General features: G+C 35.3%; 1 protein-coding gene across 5 annotated transcripts in view; it reads right to left on the reverse strand.

The window, feature by feature from the left end:
- The window catches only part of NETO1 (neuropilin and tolloid like 1), a 69,524-nt gene that overhangs the window by 37,604 nt on the left and 11,385 nt on the right, over positions 1-20,535 (reverse strand). For all 5 annotated transcript variants that reach the window (XR_007509764.1, XM_049830298.1, XM_049830299.1 and 2 more), the window contains exon 4: positions 17,545-17,793. Coding sequence is in view for 4 of the 5 variants with exons in the window: in XM_049830298.1 (XP_049686255.1) it covers positions 17,545-17,793 (249 nt within the window). In the remaining variant the exon portion in view is untranslated. The remainder of the gene's footprint in view (positions 1-17,544; positions 17,794-20,535) is intronic.

Consider the following 20,535-nt stretch of genomic DNA (forward strand, 5'->3'; position numbering starts at 1 on the left):
GAGCAAGGGCAGCTATTTTGGAGGCTACATATTTATAAACTAAACCAATGCTTCTCAAATTTTTCACTCCTTAGCACAGTCATGAAAGAACTCAAAGGTGGTAAGTGCAAATGTAGAAGTGAATATGACTCTTGCTGTTTCACCTTGCAGCTCTACCTGCTATTAGATCAACAAGAAGCCATATGAACACAAATACAGCAAAAAGATTTGTATTCTGGAGAAGTTTGAGAAACTGTTTTTGAGAATGTAGGTCCATAAGGAGACACTGCTTTGTCTTGCTTTTGGTGATCTAACTCACAGTAAAGTACACTAAAGCTACTATTTGTTCTAGGAAGAAATTTTATAAATGAATGCTGCAAGCAGTAGGTGAAGCAAGATCCTATTTAGAAAAATACAGTCAACTTGCTCTAGTTACTTTAACCAGATTCCATATATTGTTGAAATAACACGAACTGCTGCCCAGAAGTGCAGAAGTGTGATTTCTAAAATGATTTTTTAAATTTTTTTTCTTTGTCACTTTTACTAATCTCAGCTCATACTCACAATCAAGGTGTCCTTATAGTGTAATTAATATATTAGACTGATTTAAAACCTGCACAGCTATAATGACCTCATTAAGATGAGATATACTGCAAGTTTAAGCAATAGCCAGACATTTGTATACCAAAAGTTAATACTTGTTTCTTTAACATCCATTTGGAGATGAAAAAGCAATATCATCAGAAAAAGAAATTCCATGTCTTTGCACAACTTCTTGCTAATACTGGTCAAACTGAGCAGACAAGAAGTGCCTGAATGACTGGAACAGACCACACGATTACAGAGGTTGCACCTAGATTTGTCCTTTCATGCACAAAATGGCAGGCTTTGAGATCTTAGCCTGCTTGCCTCCCGTGTCTACTCTGTAAACTGTTTAGAGTAGGTTCTTTCTCTAGTGTAAATTCTGTATAGGTTGGAACCACGTTAGAAGGTAAGAGGACTCACAAGAGCCTGGGTCTCATCTTCAAACAGTGTTTGCACTATTTGATATGTGCACCTAAATCCCAGAAGTAAGAAGTGCTTCTTGGAACTGACCTAGTGAGAAAGGAGAGCAAGAATGGGCAACAATGTCATACTCAGGCTGCTGAGTGGAAAGAGGAAGTCTGGGAGCCTTGATGATATGTGTGGGATTATGTGGCAGATCATTTTTATTATGTTAAATATTTACACTAGCAGCCGAGTGCTCCAGTTAGGCATCATATTCCCCTTATGCACCACACTGTGTGTGGAAACAAAGGGAAAAATGATCCTATGACAAATATTTCTGTGGCCGCATATACTTTTATTGGCCAGTTGCCTGGAAATAGGTGGAACAAGACGGAACAAGCTCAGGAGCCACTTTATCTGAGCAATACAGCCTTGCTGTGACAGTGCAGCTGACCGGACCACCAGGACTGACTATCAAGGGCAGCACCTTGTGCGCGTCCCCCCCAGGAAAACATCCCAGTGGCTTCCTGTGATTGACTAACAGTCTCTGAACTTGACTAGGAAGAAAGATGTGCAACATAAAGTGCTATGGAGCTTTTCCTGAATTATGTGGAATACTAGGTATGGCCTAGTCATGCAATTTCAGCGCCATACTACTAAGGCTCAGGATTTGTCTCACTGGTTTGCTAGAGATGACTTCTAGCTCTAGCCCAAAGAAATAACACTTTAAGCTCATGGCAGAAGCGTAGGGGAAATGATCCAAAGGGTTTGGCCACAACTGGTTGCTAGGTGTTACTTCTTCAGATTGAATCAATATATACATGGTTATTGCTTGCTACCATTGAGTGTTAAATCTGCATATCCTTTTCAGAGAGGCCATTCATGCTGTATCAGTCCATAGAGTGGATTTCCCAGAAGAGAGGGAAATTATAGGAATAACTTGGTGATATAAATAAACTTTGTTATTTTATCACAGGATAAATGCTTTCTCCTAGTTTTACCTCAGAACATTCAACAGAATGAATACATTCGCTGCAGCGTTCCCAATTCTTTTGAAGAGCTGTGTCTTTTTTCAGCTATTATAGTCAACAGAATATATTATTAGTGCTATTTCATATAGTACTGAATAACCTGTAGTTGACTGCACATTAAGACACATTTCCAATATAAACAGAAACATCAGCATAGTTTTTACCCCTCCTAACATTCCCCCGCTGCAGCTAGCCATGCCAGCTATGGCATGTATGCTATTGGCATCTTTTTGAAGATAACTGCATCTCACATGAGAAACTCAAATATCTCCTCTAGTTTCCACATGTGTGCATCCACGTTTCCACATTGCCGTCCACTTTAACAAGAGTTTTCTTGCACTGCCTCCAAATATTTTTCTCTTACAGCCTAGCAAAGGACCAGGTGGTCTTTCGCTGAAGTGAATAACCGTGTCAGAGAGCACCGGAAGGGAACTGAGTTTTGTTTGTAAAAACAACTGATTGCTTAATCATCTGGCCTTGTAAGATACCAGAAAGAGATGAACCTGACACAATACTCCAGAAAATATGATCCTTAGAGTGGAAACAAGTGAAGTAGCTGTAGACAAAAAGTCATTCATTAGTTTACTGTGCAACTGCTAGATATTTGAAAGTTATTGGATGAATTATGTCGTAGTGCTTTCCTATTACAAAGTCTTTGTAAGATTCCAAAAGCCAATGTCACAGGATGTTTTCAAAATTTATTCTATATCCAGAATAGAAATCTGTTGGTGTTTAGGATCAAAGGGAGAATTCTAGGTTTTCATCCCCACTGGAACCTGAATGCTCTCTTTTAAAGGAAAAATAAAAAACCCTAGAGCATATCAAAGGAAGAGTGAAATTCATTTGTTAAACCAAATTGTCAGCTCTAATGGTAATTATATGTTCCCACCACAGACACTTTCAGTGAGCAAGAAGAGGAGCTCTAAAAGCCACATGGTTCAATGAATTGTTGAGGAAGGCATATCAACACCAAGTCCCAGAAACAACTGTGGGAAAAATAAGTCTTCTGTCCTGTCCTTTTAGCATCCATGGCAGTATAGCTTTCAGTGACACCAGAGCTTTCCTTCTCGTTCTGCTACTGCTAGGAGGTTTCCTGCCGAGAAATTGTCCTTTCAGGGAGCACTGAGCTGTTGACCTCAGCAGTTTTCCCAAATATACAAAGCCCTCTCTACAGAATGAGAAGAGAGGTTTTCATCAGCTTTAGCTACAGAGTATACTGTGGTGCTTCCTTGGAGATGCTCTTGCACTTTCTTTTGTTTCTTCATCCTTTTTAACAGCATAGGGTAGCAGTTTTCTCTGAGGAAGAGTTTCAGTATAGTCCAGTTGTCAGAAAGCAGATAACTCTGTGTTAAACTGTGAATTGCTACTTAAATTACCCACAAAGTTATGAATTTTACATTTTATTATGCAAGATAACATTCAGATATTTAAAGGATATAAATAATATATGGGAAGGGAGCAATAACCCTTCCACTCTTTCCAGTATTATGAAATTCAACTTCTCCTGAGATTATGGGAGGAAATAATTTTTATAAATTTTTGGTTAAGTAAAGCTTTACAGCTAGGTTTTTGGCCTCACTGTTCATCTGCTTCCTGTTGGTTACAGCTTCATGAGGGTGACATTCCCTTTTGTTCAAATAGATTGGTTTTGTCCAATTTCATGCAATTAAAAGTGCCAGAGAACAGTTCAAACCATGATTAATTGCCAATACTGACCTAGAGTAGATTTAGTCTGTTAGAAAAAAGACACTAGGTCAGCTGGGACTTCTATTATTTTGATGAGAAAAACCCTACTGTATGCTTTACTATGTATTTGAACAAAATAAACATAATTCATACCAACCCTAGCTCCAAATGGTTTCCCCTTGAATTAATGAATAAAGATTGTTGCTCATCAGTAACAGTAAGACATGTTTGCTGCATGTCCACATGAAAAAATTCAACAGGATGATAAATTCTAAATCAAAGGGTGTTGTTTTCAACCTTTTTAACTTTTTCTTTAAATAAGAGCTTTCTAATGGATCCTCAGTCCTCTTTGCATATCATTTATGCCATGTGCTCTGTGTTCACTAACCAATTTTCAAACTGGTTTGTCATGAACATCAGCAAACAAATGGATCTGTGGACAACTGGAGGTCTGTAACCTAGAGTTCGAATACAGTTAAGATGCATGTCTATAAAAACTCAGTTACTACTGACTTTTCCTCACCCCAGAAACTCCAGATCCAGCTATCCCTAAAAGGGATTATATTCAGTATAGGTTAGTAAATTTTTAATTCTATTATCATAACATGGGAATTTAGATTAAAAAATTATAATTTCCATGGAATTTGACAGATTTGCAGTTTTTCTCCTCTATTCAAAAGCTACCAGTCTGAAGCAACTATCTGATTTCCACTGGATTTACTCACAGTTTTAATATTGATTCTAACAGAAGCAGGTTTAGGCCCACAATCTGACCTGAATTTAGCAATTGATTTATTGAGCGTGACACTGATCGACTGGCTCAGCCTCATACAGGGAATGAAAACTGTTTTTTTGCATCACATTCACCATGAAAAAGACATAGTGATTCATTGAATCACACTTTGGAAAGGCAGTGTTCGTAAGTCCCTATGCCTACTTTATACAATAGCCAATGTTGCCATTAACTGGCTGAAGAGACTGGGAAAAGAACAGCGAAGTGGGTACTGATTAGAGATTGCCCAGTTCTTCTACTGATGTGGCAATATTTAGAAGAAATGAGGTATCAGGACAGTTTTCACTGTCAGCCCCAGCAGGTCAAACATGATGGTCAATCACAGCACTCGGGATTTTTAAGTATGGGTCAGCCGCTTATCCAAGCAGCAGGCAATAATTAAATTTAATTTGACCAGATCAAGTTTTTGACTGCCAAGCAGCAGGATTTTTCCTAGCTTGATTTGAAAGAGTCATTTAAAGCTCTAGTGATAAAAAAAAATAAATAAAATCAAATATAAATAAAACCTTTCATTTAAAAGTACTTGGTAAATCATTGATTTATATATATATTGGACTATCACTGATATGCAATATTCTGCAATACAAACAACTATATTAATGCTACAAATTATTCTTGTGGAGAGAGCACATACAATTACAGAGATTCAAATTACCCAAATCTGATTTTTAAACTACTAAACCAGTATGCCTTTTATTAAAAAAAACCCCAACCTGTACACTTATTTTATATAATTTCAATATGGACTTTGTAGTTGGTAGCAGTTAATAACCAACTGTCTAATCCACATAATGAAATCAGCATTAAAGAACAAAGTATTTTTAATAATAATTTTCTGCATTCTCTTTTAATATTGATTTTCACCTATAGTTGAGAAATGAGCTACAGGAAAGAAAAAAAAGGAAAAAAAAATCAAGGGAAAACAAGAAGTGGTATCATACAATCTTTTATTAACCCACATACTGCAACCGGCAGATTTGATAACATTGTCTCTTGAGCTTCAACTATCAGATAACATCTGGCAAATGATGTTTGTAAGTCCTGTTACACAACATCTTCTGGCTTCTCGGTGTCATCTAGGGGACTGATGTGTGACTAGAATAACACATTTCACGCTGCCTGCCTCTGTCACTCTAGTACAAATTTTTAATAATGGATGTGCCACTGACATCAGTTTATTTGAATCTGAAATCTCAGAAAATATTTGGCAATTCTGTTCTCAGCATCTTACTCGGGACTCAAGCAATCTTTCTTAACACAAATTGCTGGATATTAGATACCTTTTGACATCAAGGTGTTCAAATAAACTTTCTACATCTCTGATGTGTAACAATCTCTGAAGCAATAATTTTAAAATGTTGATCAAAAGCATTTGCTTACTTATTTTCACAATTTTGCAGTTAATTTATTCCTTTCGATGGCATTCTCAATTGTTTGGTAGATCTCACCGCTTCAGACATTAAAAAAAAAATAATTAACTGAAAGTCCATTTTAGACTGTATAGCTTAGACCAAAACATTTTGTCTCACTGAAGTTAAATTTCCTCTACAAATCTATTTGAGGAAACATGAATGTCATACGCTCATTTACTTAGTGAATTGCACACTATGCTGTGATCATGTAAACACTGTGCATTTGACATAATCGAGAAGAGCCTTCAGAGCAAGAATAATTTGAGGGCACTGGATCTCTCAATTTCAAAAGATATTTGTGTACTTGAATATTTGTGGTATTTTTTATATCATGCATTTTTAATAAGAAACAGAAAATGTCTCTCTTGAGAATTGCTCTCTAAGGGCAGAAGTAATTTTGCTAACAGTAATGTTACCTGGTTTGGTTAAGAATGACTAGCATCTTTTTAATGAAACGTTCTGAATTAGACTGTATGTCCATACTATTGCAAAGCACTCTTGAATCAGATTGGATATATCATGGCAGACCAGAGTACAAGACTAAACCCAACCTGCCTGACTGTGCATCCAACTTCATTGGTATGAATAGAAGTCTATAATTCTTAAACCAGAGAAGAATTTGGTCCGTTTAGCTGAAATCTTTCTTGTATTGTATGAAGTTGTAGGTAATGCTTTTATGCATCAGATTATACTAGTTAAATAAACACTGGGCTACAGCAAAACCCCTTTGGGAAAAAAACCATTAAAACTTTAGGAAGACAAGAAGGGTTAAGGAATCCTGTAGTCTTCATTCAGTAATTACAAATGCAAGTTTTGAAACTGGTTTTAAATATTTCCTTATAGCAATAAACTAAAAAGATCACATTTTTATTAATAGAATGTAATTTCTAATAATCAATCAAGTTTTGGGTTTATTTATTGGGTTTGGGTTTTTTTACCTAAATGGGAAAGGAAAGGCAGACAATACAAATATGAAAAATGTAATTGAAAGATAATGAAGTGCAGGTCCACAAAGAAAATAAACTTCTTAAATTTGAGTCTTCCTAAATCCAGTTCTTTTGCTTAAATGGTTGTTTATTTCAACAGATGTCTCACCACCTAAATGTCTTTAGGCTTGGTCCTAAATGAATTGAGAAAATAAATGAACAGAGAATGTAGGCTCTTTTAAATGTCTGCAGATTGCTGAATAAATGAATGAGTAGTAGGAGTAAATAAACTAGTGATAAATAGTCATAGCTGCTGCCAACATACAGCACGGAAGACAGACGCCATTCTTTGGAAGATCTGCAGCTGAGCTAGCTCAAGCTCAAGAGATCTGAGTTTCTTCATTATTAGAAAGGTGTGCGATAAAGGCTACTACTCCTCGGTCCTGACTTCTACTGAGTTCCAAAATCAGCTAGAGTGAGGAGATGAGATTTTGCAGAAAGAGCAAGATACTAAAGAGCATCTTGGCTTTCCCTAGGTACCTTTTGTTTGTGGAGATTTTGTCTGGGAGCTTAACTTCCAATTTTAGAGAAAAGAAAACATCATAACACAAAAAAAAACACATGCCTCTTTTCTTATCAATAAATAGTTGTCCTTTTAAAAAAAATATCCTTAAGTACTGATCCATTTCTATTTTAAAAAGCCCATCTGGCAATGGATGCACTACTGCAAGTTTAAGTAGTGGGAATGTAGTAAAAATCTACTGGAAACTTTATTTTACATTTAAAATTTAAAATCCAAAGAGTGGAACCGGTACTCATTGCAAATGGTTGCAGAACTAGTATAACTTCATTTTACAACTTGTGAACCTGATTGACAAACTGAGTCAGACCAAAAACTTATCTGAATGAATTCTGTTCTAAGCATGATTGAAGAAAATTATATGTTTTTACATACAGAAAATAATTTAATTTCAGATGATTCCAAGGTGATTTTTTAGGGTCAAGAATATCTAGAGGAAAAAATAGCACAGGAAGAACAGACAAATCACTAACCATGATGTTCTAACTCCAATAAAAACTCAACTTACTGTAACAGAATATGAAAACACGTGAAAATTGGTAGTTAGTGAATAAGTTGAACCTACTTAAGGCTATATTAGTGTGATGTTGTTCAAACAGACAAACACTGAATTGATATATATCTACCACATAATTTGTGTAAAGGTAGTAAAATAGTTTTTAGTTCATGAAAGGAGTTGAAGAAATAAGTGTTCAGTTCTCCAAAATAAACAAATATTTCATTTTTACTTAGTTCAATAGATGAAAAGGTAGAGGACATTATTTAAATGTACTTACCTTTAAGTAAGTACCCAAGCCTAGAGACTGCCCAGATTTAGGCACATGCTTAAATGTAGGCTTCCTGAAGTTCTTTGCTAAACTGGGATTAGATCTAGTGGCTTGTCAATGCAGTATTTGAGTACAGTAAGCTTAAGCAACTGTTTTTTGGAATTATCCTTGGGCATATCAGAAAGTAATTTCAGAGATTTTTGATGGATTACAGTGTTATAGTAGCTGTTATTCTTATTTGGCTGAAGGGCCTTAGTGAAACGAACAGGTTTTGCAGAGAAAAAAATAAAGACACCTAGCATTTGGACTTGCCACAATAAAAAACGTGTGCAAATTGAAAATATCTACACATTGAACATAAATTGAACAAAAATTACTTACTGGCTTTCCCAAACAAAAGAAAAACTGTAGCTGTGCTAGTGGCATTCTGCATGTAAAGATGATTTCAAAGATTTTCAGGAATGAAAATTGTGTGACAATTTTTTTTAATTATTATTTCAAAGCTAACTAATAGAATACCTAACAAGATACACTGTAAATTACATTATTTGACATTATAGAAACAGACCACAGGAGGCTAGCAAATTCTGAAACTTTAAATAGGGATGTCAGACACTTGTGACATCCTTTATTTGCTGACTGAACTTTTTGTTAACCTTACCCTGCTGACCAGAAGAATATGTTACTTATGAGATTTTAAAGGAAAACCACTACATAATGTGAATGAATATTATAAGGAAAAAACCCTTTAATCTTCTCAGAATTCACAAACATTAAACAATATTGACAATAAGCAGGTGACTCTTGCATGAACCCATTATTACCATTATATACCTCTTCATTACAGATTTTCCTGCTTTAAAGATTGGATCCTTTTAAGATTGGACTTGAACTTAAAAAATTGAACTTCTCACTTCCTCAATTTGTCATAATAATTTTTAGGATAACATACCTGCATTTATTGTATACACAAAACCAGTTAACCTTACTGAGATGAGGTTTGTTCATAACTCCTTAGTGTATGTATAAGGCAAAGATATATATGGTAAAAGAGCTTGTCGGTAGCTTGAGGTGGGTTGCAATTGTACAGAGAGAGAGTGAAAGAGAGAAGGGGAAAAAACCAGATAGGAGTAAGTCCAGGTGTTCAGAGGCTTGATTCAAGCTCTTGATTTTCCACAAGGTTCGTGTCTACCAATACACACATTGGTTAGAATTACCCGTACAGATGACATCTGCCTCTCAGAAATCCTCGTATTTCTGCTCCTCACGTGGAGAGGACTATGCATGATAGTATTTCTCTATCCCCACACAGAAAAGACTATGCATGATAGTATTTCTCTATCCCCACATGGAAAAGACTACACACAATAGTATTTCTCTAGCCCATGAGAGCAGTATGATATTAAGGATTGCAGGCTCTTTGATATCACATAATAAGAGAGAAAGAGAAGACAGATCAAAGGGATAGATACTTCAATGGGCCAGCTAAAAAATTATTTACAAAATAGTTAGGAGAAAATTTGTATCAAAGCATGATCTTACTTTTGGACCTGAGCACCAAAGAAGCTCAAACGTGATATCTGAAAGAGTAACATAGTCTGCATGTCTCAACAGACAGTAAACAAATCAACATTGGTCATAGCCACCAATATCACAAAAGATATATTAAGGGGACACCGTACACCTACTAGAGCTACAAATATAGAAAACAATATTCAAGAACATTTACCTCAGTACTGGTAAGCAAATGACTCTCTGGATTGACCTCTTTACAAAAAATATGAATAGTACCCTCAGAAAATCAACCAATGATAAACAGTTGGTAAGCATACACAATAAAGGCTGAGAGAGGATGTATTTTGAATTTGATACATTTACTAATTTGCTAACCATTGCATACAGCAAAAATATTCAATTCTAGAAACAGAAACATGACTGACTTTTCCAAAGACTACAGTGTGCGGAATCAGAGCTACTAATTATAGGGCAAGAGCTCTTTTTATTAGTTACAGAAGACTGGGAGCTTTCTAACAAGGTTTTGTGTGCATTTCTTTAAGGAGAATTAGCTAGAAGCACTATTCAAAGAGAAAAAAATCTGTTAAGGGAAGCTAAATATGTCAACAAAGATCCTTACTTATTGCCGTTAGAATTGAGAAATACTTCATTAAACAGACAATAACAAAAAAATCATCACGGTTACTTGAATTTATGCAAATATCAAATTAACAAATATGGGTGACTGAAAACAAGTGATATAAACGTGCTTTTGTATCTAACATAAAAGCATCATTTTCTATATGGGCAGCTAAGGAATCAGACCACTTGCAACTCTGTGGCTAAAATAAAAAATAGTTTCTCTGTCTAACAGAAGGGCCACAGTCATGCTGATTAGACAAAAGCACTGAGGTGATTGTCAAGATTTATTGGCTATACCCGTAACACCTCAGAAACCTGTAGATACAATACATAAAGATGAAAATTCAACGGCTTAAGGAATGGATAAGTAAAGAAAAAGAATTGCTTCAATGTCAGCAGAATCTCTGCAGACATCCACATCGCCAAGGTCACTAAGAGAAACTATTACAGACAACAGAGTTGCCAGGATGAGGCCACAACACAATCAGCCAGAAGTGCATCCCAGTAAGAGCTATTAGAAAACCTGCCAGAGAAGGAAGTCAGATGATCTGGAACAACTTTGAAGAGTATGCAGAAACTCCTTACTCATTACATATGAGGCACGAAGTTCCTCATATTTTCCCTGGAGAAATAGGTGTTAAATGTTTGAATGAGAACTACCAAGTAAGATACTATGGAGGTGCTATTCTGAATATGCATATTAGTAGTAAAAATTCTCTTTGTAAACAAGTGTTTTCCAAACACATGTGGAAGTCAGCTAGCCAGGTGTTCTGTTTGGTACAAATTCCATATTACCTTCTCTGCTCTGCCATTTCCAAGTGTTTTAATCAAGAATTAATAGGGAAAGATAATGGCCAGAGCTCACTAGTTATTTCCACATTTTGCAAGTGTTTAAAGCAAAGGGTAATCACTCTATATCAGACCTAAGGTTAAGCTAACTCAGTGTAGTATTTGCATAAAACCAGAAGTATATCCTTAGGGGAAAGAGCAGAAGAAAAGACCATATTTAAGGAAAATCCTCTCCTGCCTCTAAGATTTTGTTTAATTGTTCTGTAACAAGTAGTAATATAAACTATTTTGAGAATTATTACAATGGTGGTGTAAAAACACAGCTTAATCTAAAAATATTGATTTTCTAGTATTATTTTTGAATGCACACCTAAGCTTGCTAAAGGTTCCTCCCAGGTGCTTCTGAAGATAGACTTTTTGTCAGAGAAATGTGGTTCCTCTGTAAATAATATTTAGCAATGCAACAGCATAATCACCTTTATTGTTGAGATCACCTACGTATCAAGAAAGCTATTTCTGGTGGAGGTAGAAAAGAATTATTTATACCTGTACTGCAGTACAATATCCTAGTAAACCTCCTCTAGAAGCCTGTGTTTAACTTGTTGTGGAATGGTTACAGAGAAGAGATTCTTGGAGAGAGGAGGTGTGGTGCTGATGGCAGGGGGGAAAAAGAGCCTATGGCGTAAAAAGACAGTACAAGAATTTGACTTGCGTAGACAAGCAAACTGCCATCTTAAAAAAGAGATGACTGCCATCTCGAAGCTCATGATGCAGTGGTGTATAGTCCTGGTGAGAAAAGACATTTCAAGGCTAACATGTAACATTGGTACAAGAAGGCAAAGACATAAGCTGGCTATGAATAACTTTAGGTAAGAAATCAGAAGACCATTCCTAATAATTTGGATCCTGGAACAGGTCTTCCATAACAATGGCTGAAGCAGAAAATACCCAAATAAAATTAAACCTGAAAGTCTTTTAAGATCTATCAACAGAAGTATATGAATTTAAATATTTATGATCAGTTGGAAACTTGATGCTTGCAGTCCCAGTGTGAGAGACAACACTATATGATTTGGAGAGCCCCTTCACTCCAATATTCATACACAGTCAATACAAATGCAACTCTAATGTCCCTAGTTAATGCAGCTCTTGGTTGTTTTTTTTTTCTTTCTTCCAATGTTAGAATACTTAAAACTATATCTTGTATTTCTATTGCTCTTATTTTTACAGCAAAGCTCAACATGGTAGGAACTTAAGTGTTCAACTTCTTTCTGTTGGTAATATGATACTCCCAGCATGCAGGGATTTCTAAACTAGGAAGTTGTGCAGTTGCCTTTTGTGTATTAATATAAGTAGGTGATAACAAGAGGTAATATGGGACCTGAGAATCCTGTGACATCTTTTAGATACTTATTTGCTCCACATAAGAAATTATTTTTTACTTGAAATTTAAAATAAACATATTATCCCATTACATTCCCACATTTATGGTACTGAAATACTCTGGGCATAATCCTACAGTTCCTGTAAGTTAATGGAACCTATAGAACAGCACAACACAAGTCAAATTCCATTGAAAAGACAATATTTATGCAGCTGACCATAATTTTCAATGTCACATGCAAGTGCATCATCCTAGATGTTACAGTGAAATTCCTTCACATTCACAAGACCAGATGCCCTATAGGTTGTAAACAGCCATGAAGTGCCTGACTGTTGTGCACTTGTATGAACACACTAAAAGTTCATAACTCAGGGCAGTTATAACAATTTGAAGTGCTGAGGGCAAGAAATCTCAATAAATAAAACAAATTCACACTTTAAAAAAAAAAAAAAAACCAAAACAAAAAACAAAACATCAGAAGGTTCTGGCTCAAAAGTTTAAGCAAAGAGTGATAATGAGTAATTTCTCATAATTTCAAACCAACTCTGATCCCAAAGGAAAAAGATTGACTCAAAATTGCCTGTCTCTGAGATTGTTTATTGTTTCTCAAAAAACCTAACTGGATTACAAGTTGGTTAAAAGTTTTTGTCACTGCTGATGTTAACTTAGAAGCAATCAGACAAAGTTCAGAAGAGAACACAAAAATAAATAAAGAGATAAATAAAAGCAAGTGAGCAAGCTCCCACAAGTATTCAGCTGTCCCAGATGCCTGGGAAATACCCCTTCCTTAAATATATACAAGGCAGGACATGGACATTAGATGGCAAAACAATTTGACAGTACCTTAGCTAAGTTGTTTAGAATTGTGATTGAATTTAATAAATCACATTATTTTTTTTCATCAGTCCTAATATACAGAAATTCCCCAATCAGAAATAATTCGGGTTGTGGGTTTTTTTCCTCAAGATAGCTGATGTCATTATTCTACTACCCTGACATTCTACAGCTACTTATATCACCGCAATGGGGATGTAAAAGTACTGCTATTCTGATTAGACAGTGTTTTACACTCCACTTTTCGGGACATGAAAGACTGTAAAGCTTTTTTTCTTTTTCCATTATCAGGCAGTTGAACAGAAAACATTACTGACTGACCTTTATATTAATGAGGCTAAATAAAAACACAGATGGCTTTTACTAAGTGAAGGAACTGAAGGTAATGATGTGCTATCTTAAGCCACTGTCCTGCAAAATCAGGGACCAGGATGAACAGAAATCTGATTATTCTAGCTGAGTAAGAAAACTCAAATAAACATATCCTCTCTGTCTGAATCCTTGTCTACACTAAAAAATTGACTGCTTTTAAAGAATAGTTGTCAAGAATAAGTCCCCTTGAAGTAATATTTGAGGTTTTCTACACAAAACAGTGATTCAACACCATTTTGGAAAATCTTCTTGAGATATAACTTTTTAGGAAAAATGAGGGTAACAGATTGAGTCCAAGCACCCAGAGATGCGAAATGCAATTTCAGGTGTAAGCCTTTCAATGGCCTAAAGAATGACAAAGCAAGAGCCAGAAAGAATTATCATGTGACTTATCTCACGTGTCTTTCCCTAGCCAACCATATTTGCATTCAAAATGAACCAGAGCAACTTGAAAATCTTGTAGTCTGATATGGTTTTTGTTCTATACATGAGATTTGCAAAACCACAAAATGTTTGTATACATTTATGAAGGTTTCATAGGTTCAGATAGTTCCATTTAGAAATGGTCACAGATAATCAGCATTTATCAATAAAAAACAAAATAGTACATAAAAAGTAAGTATGTTTTGTTTTGCTTATGAACTCTCATGTATACAAAATGATTGCAAATATACTTACCATCCAAATTGTATTTGGTTATTACTGATATTTAGCTGTAATAATATAAACAAAAAGATGACTTCTTCCCTTAACCCAGAGGTTTGACATTTAAAATAGTCGATGTTTATACCATACATACAGCTTCATTCAACCACATCTTGCTTAACGCTATAATTTATAATATCACAAAAATGAAAACCTAAATTATCGTCTTAATAAGGAACAGTTTTGCATAATTTTCAGTAGTTTTACCACTTCCTGAGTGTGTTTGTGTTGGTTTTGTGTGTAGTTCTGGATTTGTCATTAAAGTTGTTTCTTCTGCTATATCTCACCTTTTAGAGTGCTGAAAGGTGCTCTGAAAAATAATCTATTTAAATGGAACAGAATTTATGACAAGAGAATTACGTTTGTTTCAAGATGCCTGAAACCACAGCCTGTTGAGAGACTGTTGAAACTCCACTGGACTTTTGCATCGGTGGATGGAGTTCCAACCATTTCAATACCAAGGACTCAAAGAAATTACTAAACAGAAATGTTCTAGTAATTGCAAAATATTAGTCTATTCCTTGGGATTGTTCTATGTAATTTCTTTTTTTTTAGGACTTAGTCCAAGCTAGTTTTAAAATGCCTCAGGTGACAGGGCTCTTTCCATTTGCACAGACTAATAGATCTTCATTGGAACATTTTCCCTGATACCCTAATTGATCCTTTTTTTCAACTTCATCCAGTTAGCTGGTTTTGTACACCCTGGAGACAGAGTAAATAATTTCTTGCCCTGCTTCTCTAGGTACCATTCAAATAACAACAAATGGTTGCAGCTTCCATTCAGTCAAATTTACTTACTTAATTTTTAAGTATCTTGCCACACATTCAACATCACATTTCTTGTCTTTATCAAAAAACCAGAGCCTCCATTAAGACATCGAATGCAAAAGTGGCAGCTGAAGAACATTTCAGGGGTGGGTGGGGACCACACAGGTGGGAAATATCAAAGATTGCTGGTACTAAAGAAATGGCTCTGTTGTGCTTGTCATTGGGATGGAGGAAGCCTCTTATGCAAGCTGTAGTGAGGCAGAGTGTGCAGCTTGTGCCCAGTGAGATGGATGTGATAAACTGCACCTCCCCTGAGTGTTCAGCTGCTCTAGACACCAATAGTTTCCCAATGAATCTTTGCTTTGGATCATTTTCTTGCTGCTCTTTAAGAGAGGTTAGCTGAAAATTTTCTTCTGCTCTCTCTGTTGTTCATAATTTAATTTGATAAGTAGTCACTACCCAAGATGGATCTAGATGGTTTAGGTGATAATTTCTGGAGGCAATTCCTCTCTATGTTTCTCTTTTATGCACTCTTGAAAGCCATCAGTCTTTTTGATGAGTTGACAGTGACCCCTCCCACTGCACACATTTGGACAATGGATCTCAAAATGTCAAGCCTTATCCATGCCTACTTAATGAAGGACTGGTTAAGTAATCACACAGAATGAGAACTGGTTCCTGTTACTGGGGATCAAGGAGGCAGCAGTGCTGGTTTGCACTTGTCAGATTAATCATATTCTTATTTTGGCCCATATTCCTAGAAAACCTCTATCATTTGCAGAGCTTCCAACTGAAATCTAGGGAGGCAAGGGGAAAAAAAAGAGAAAAAAAAAAAGAAAAAGAAGCGATATAGCTATTCCATCTGAAGTCTGGAATAATTTATGCTGCTATAGCAATTTACCAGCATTGATCTCTGTGTAGAAATCCACCTTACATCAGTAGAAAAAGAACGAGGATAAAACATGGTCCATGAAATTGTTTTTCACTTGAGAGTTTTTTAGACAGAATAAGCTGCAGATTGTGCTATGAGCATCTTTTCAACCATAATACATAACCCTTTGAAACAAGAAGGACATGAAATCTAAAGCAGAGAACTTTTGGTGGAGGTGGGGAGGAAAATGGCAAAAGCCCACAGAGTAAATGAGAGATACAAATTTAACTCACTTTTCAGAGACAAGTACGTGTGGATATAGTAAAATTTCATCCATTGTCTTTGCATTTACAATAGATACTTATACCTGGCTATCAGGTTATTTGCTACAGAAATACTGTGTTCTGTTGCTGTTTGTACCTTCTAAATATGTTTACCCTCTGGAAGACAGTATCTTTGACTTAAAAGAAAATTGAACCTTGCTGGGTAATTTTGCAACTATTTTCCTTGCATTAGGGAAAGAAAACCGCATAGAGGAACATTCAAGTAGTCCTGCTATCTTCTATGATGCTATTGGAATAATTCAGCAAGCAGAATTTGGGGCCTGTTAATTTTAGTAGATATTCTAAAGCATATTGTTCCACCTAATACAACAATTTAGCTGAAACAATAGTAACATAATTGACAAAATTACATAATAATTACAGTGCTTTAGAGTGAGCTATATTAAGGTATGACTCATCACTCAATACATAAGAAGGTACAGAACTACGTCAAGTCCAGCAGTGCAGTGCAGTATAGTGTAGCTGCAGCCAAAAATGAAATTTAAAATCAGCAATCTTTTGTTAATAAGTGGGGGGAGGAGGGGAATTAATGGAAAGTATGACTATGAATTTTGTTTTACTTTAATGAATTAAATTTAAAAAGTGACAAGGAATAATTGTACAATTACAATTAAGATTTACATCTTTTTCAGAAAAATGTTTAATACATTTTACTATTTGAACCTCACACTTCCTCTGGCAATACTTGTAATAGTTTGCTTTATTGAAAATGGAGAACTATTCCACTCCTCAGCTGGGGAAATGATTGGTGAAGTGGAAAAGCAATGATGGAATTTTCTGAGATAATTACAATTTTTTGTTAGAATGCTTAATCAATGATCATTTTGAAAGAAAAGCTGCACAGTGTAACAATCAAGCATAAAACACATAACTTCCCAAGAAACATTTTGAATTATTTTCTATAATAGAATTCAGTTGAAAACAATTCTTTTAAAAACTGCAGAAGTTGAATATATGCATCTTGGACAAAGCTGTATGGAAAATTTCTTCCTTGAATAAGCCTTACTTGTTATGCAAAAGATATATATACACCTTCTATCATTTTCCGATCTGTTAATACTTTCCTTCATAATAAACATAGTCCCAATTAAAGACGTTATTCAACAGCACAATTATACATCATTAGAAAAGTTACTATGCTAAGCTTTTTCTATCAAAAAGTGGGATGGTTTGTACTCACCAGGTGTAAAATTATACCGAGCAGAAAACCCAATAGATTCCAGCTCACCATCAGCAAAAAATTTAATCCATAGGAATCTGCCACTGGATTTTATCATAGGTGGATTTTGCTGTCCACAGAAACGTCCAATGATTGGGGAAAAGCCAAAAGGTCCATCTCGTACTTCAATATGGTCAAATTTACACTCCCAAGAAGGCTCTATGGAATATTTTTCATCAAAGTGTAGTTCAATGCATTGTCTAGGGGCAGCTAGAGATGAAAAGAAAATTATCTTATTATTTTCTAAACGAAGACCCTTCAAACCTAAAACAAAATTAAAGAAAATCAATTATATCAATTTTGTATGCATCTTAGAATTTTGCTTAAAAACTTGTTTGAAAATTAGTACATCTATGTTTTTATAGATTTTATACCATCAGCTTACTTGTCTATTCTTTACCTCTAAAAAAGTGCCCACGACAGCAGTTCTTAACAGAACTAAGAGAGACATCTGTGATGTAATACAAAATACAGTTTAGGAACAATTGGTTCAAACACAAAATCTTTCTAAGAAACTTATGCAGTGGAAAACCAGTGTTTTCTTATATTTGGGGAGGGAAATGTTACTCAGAAGACCTTTTTACCTAATGCTTACAAAGATGAAAGAAAAACTGATCAGAACTGTTCTTTAGTAAGAAGGACAAATTCTGTTCCTATATGTATTGCAGTCAATGACAAGCTTGAGTGTTAATTGCTTATACTCAGAATTACTTATTCTCATTTGAAACATAAGGACAAGTGTAGTGAATTCTCACTTAAGAAACTAGATAACAATGAAGCAAAACTAACATTTAACTAAAGAGCAAACAATATTCTACTGAAAACCTTGAAGAAACTTTATAGTGGTCACTTAATTAGACATAAAACCCATCTTTATTCATAAATACTAAGGCTAGTGGCAGTCAGAATGATCTCTAAAAGAAATGTTCTCTGGCATCTCCTGTATAAAGCAGAATAGTTACTGGCTGAACTACAATATTTTCTCTAAAAGGAGAAAAAAAAAAATCATGGCTTTGTCTACAAATTTTAATAGATGCAGCATCCCTGGGGTGTACTGTTCCTATGCTTAATCCTGTCCGTAGCAAAAAATGTATGCCTTCAGCGTCTAGATCATGGTGCGATATAGCCTTTTGCTGACAAAGCCTTCTGCTAAGACAAGGGTTTGTTGTGTCACCGCCTGCTGTGCCTCTCATGGGATCATGTCCTACACTTTACACATATTAGAAGAGGTTGAAATTGCTCTGAGCTTTGCCAGAGTTACCATTCTCTTCACATGAAGACATGCAAGATCAAACTCCAAGCTAAGCACATAAGCTGGACATGAAAACTGCTGCCACTGCAGCAGTCAGTATCCTTCCATTTCTTTCCTCAGGAATAATAGGAAAACTACCAGTGTGACCAGAACCTAGATCTTGTATGTATTTCGAAATGTTTTAAATTGAAGCTTTTGGGATGAGCTCATTACTCACATAACAAGGGAGACTATTTAAAATGAACTAAATAAGAAGACAGTAGGTAAATCTTACAAGAGCATACAGTCAGAACCCATTCACAACTATTTCCTGTAAATAAATACAGCCTCATTTTAGAAGACGCATTGAAGAAGTTAATAAATATGTTATTTGAGAAGAAAGATTATTTTAATAGCTTTACTTTCAAAGTTAATGTAATTGGGTGATTGGTATTTACTGAAATATTTAATTTCACATAAGAAAGAAACCTTATCTACTGTTCTCAATTTGAAGAAATTCACATTTAGAGAAGTATTTACTATTGGCTTGTTGTTATTTATACCAACTCACAGGAAATTTGTGGTCTTTGTCCCCATACAAATTCAATAGCAAAATCAAACCCTAAAACTGCACATATAATTGCACCAAATTCACAGATTATGGAAATGAAATTTCTTTGAAAGTATGAAAAAAACCTTACAAAATTAAAATCAGATAATAAAGCTTGTAAATAAGATCTTATTAACACTACCTTTAGTGAGGTTTGAAGACCAAAGTAGATCTTTTACATTATAGTAAAAGACTGAATAACTGGAAGACATCATTGATTAATTTTATTCAGATGTTTCTACACTTGACTTCACATATTTATAACAAATATTGACTTAAACGTAACTAAGCATTACTAGTGCAGAAGAGAATAATCAACACCTTTCAATCTGGGATCATATTTTGTATGCTGTTATTCCATTTAAGGAGATTTGTTGAGAACTACTCTTCATTCACCTAGGGACTGCAGAGTCAGGTGTCAGAAACTCCATCCTGACAATGCTTTAGGTAACCTTAAGAATGCTCATCAAGGCTTGAAAATCTTATATACTCACTATTCAATTATTATGCTATTAACCTACCTAAAGCTTTATTGTAATGTTGTAATGTTGCAAACTAGATATGAAGATGAATTCTGCTAGGAGCGTTAGTGTCAGACAGCATCATACCACAGTGTGTGGCTGCTCTGCTTTCCACGTCAACAGAGATACCTGCTTCAAAAATGGCTTACACCATTAATGTAATATATTTGTCCTTCATAAACTTCCTGTGTTAGGCCTTCACTACTCTATTTCATACCAAAAGGAGGCTTATAAGTGCTGACCTATAGTTAAACCCTTAACAGGTCTTCTCTGAATCCAAGACTCATGTAGCGGATGATAAAAATGGGCATGAGGCCCCCTTTGAGTTGTAGCTCAGTCATTTGATATGGTTTTTTGGTGTTAAAAAGGAGCCGTAAAGTCAATTATAGCTTCACTGTAATATAAAAGGAGTCTTTGTCGGTAAAAGAGAATCAGGCCTACAGAGTTACGCATGAGATCTATTGACTCGAGGAAAGCATGGCCTGAGAAAAAACTGCACAATTTCCACAACTTCCATGTGGCTCTCTGAATCTCATGTTGCAAACTAGTTTTACAATCAGAATATTGCTATAGTTTTCTCTGCTTTTATT

Source organism: Accipiter gentilis, chromosome 27 (assembly GCF_929443795.1).
Source record: "Accipiter gentilis chromosome 27, bAccGen1.1, whole genome shotgun sequence".
Classification (NCBI taxonomy): Eukaryota; Metazoa; Chordata; class Aves; order Accipitriformes; family Accipitridae; genus Astur; species Astur gentilis.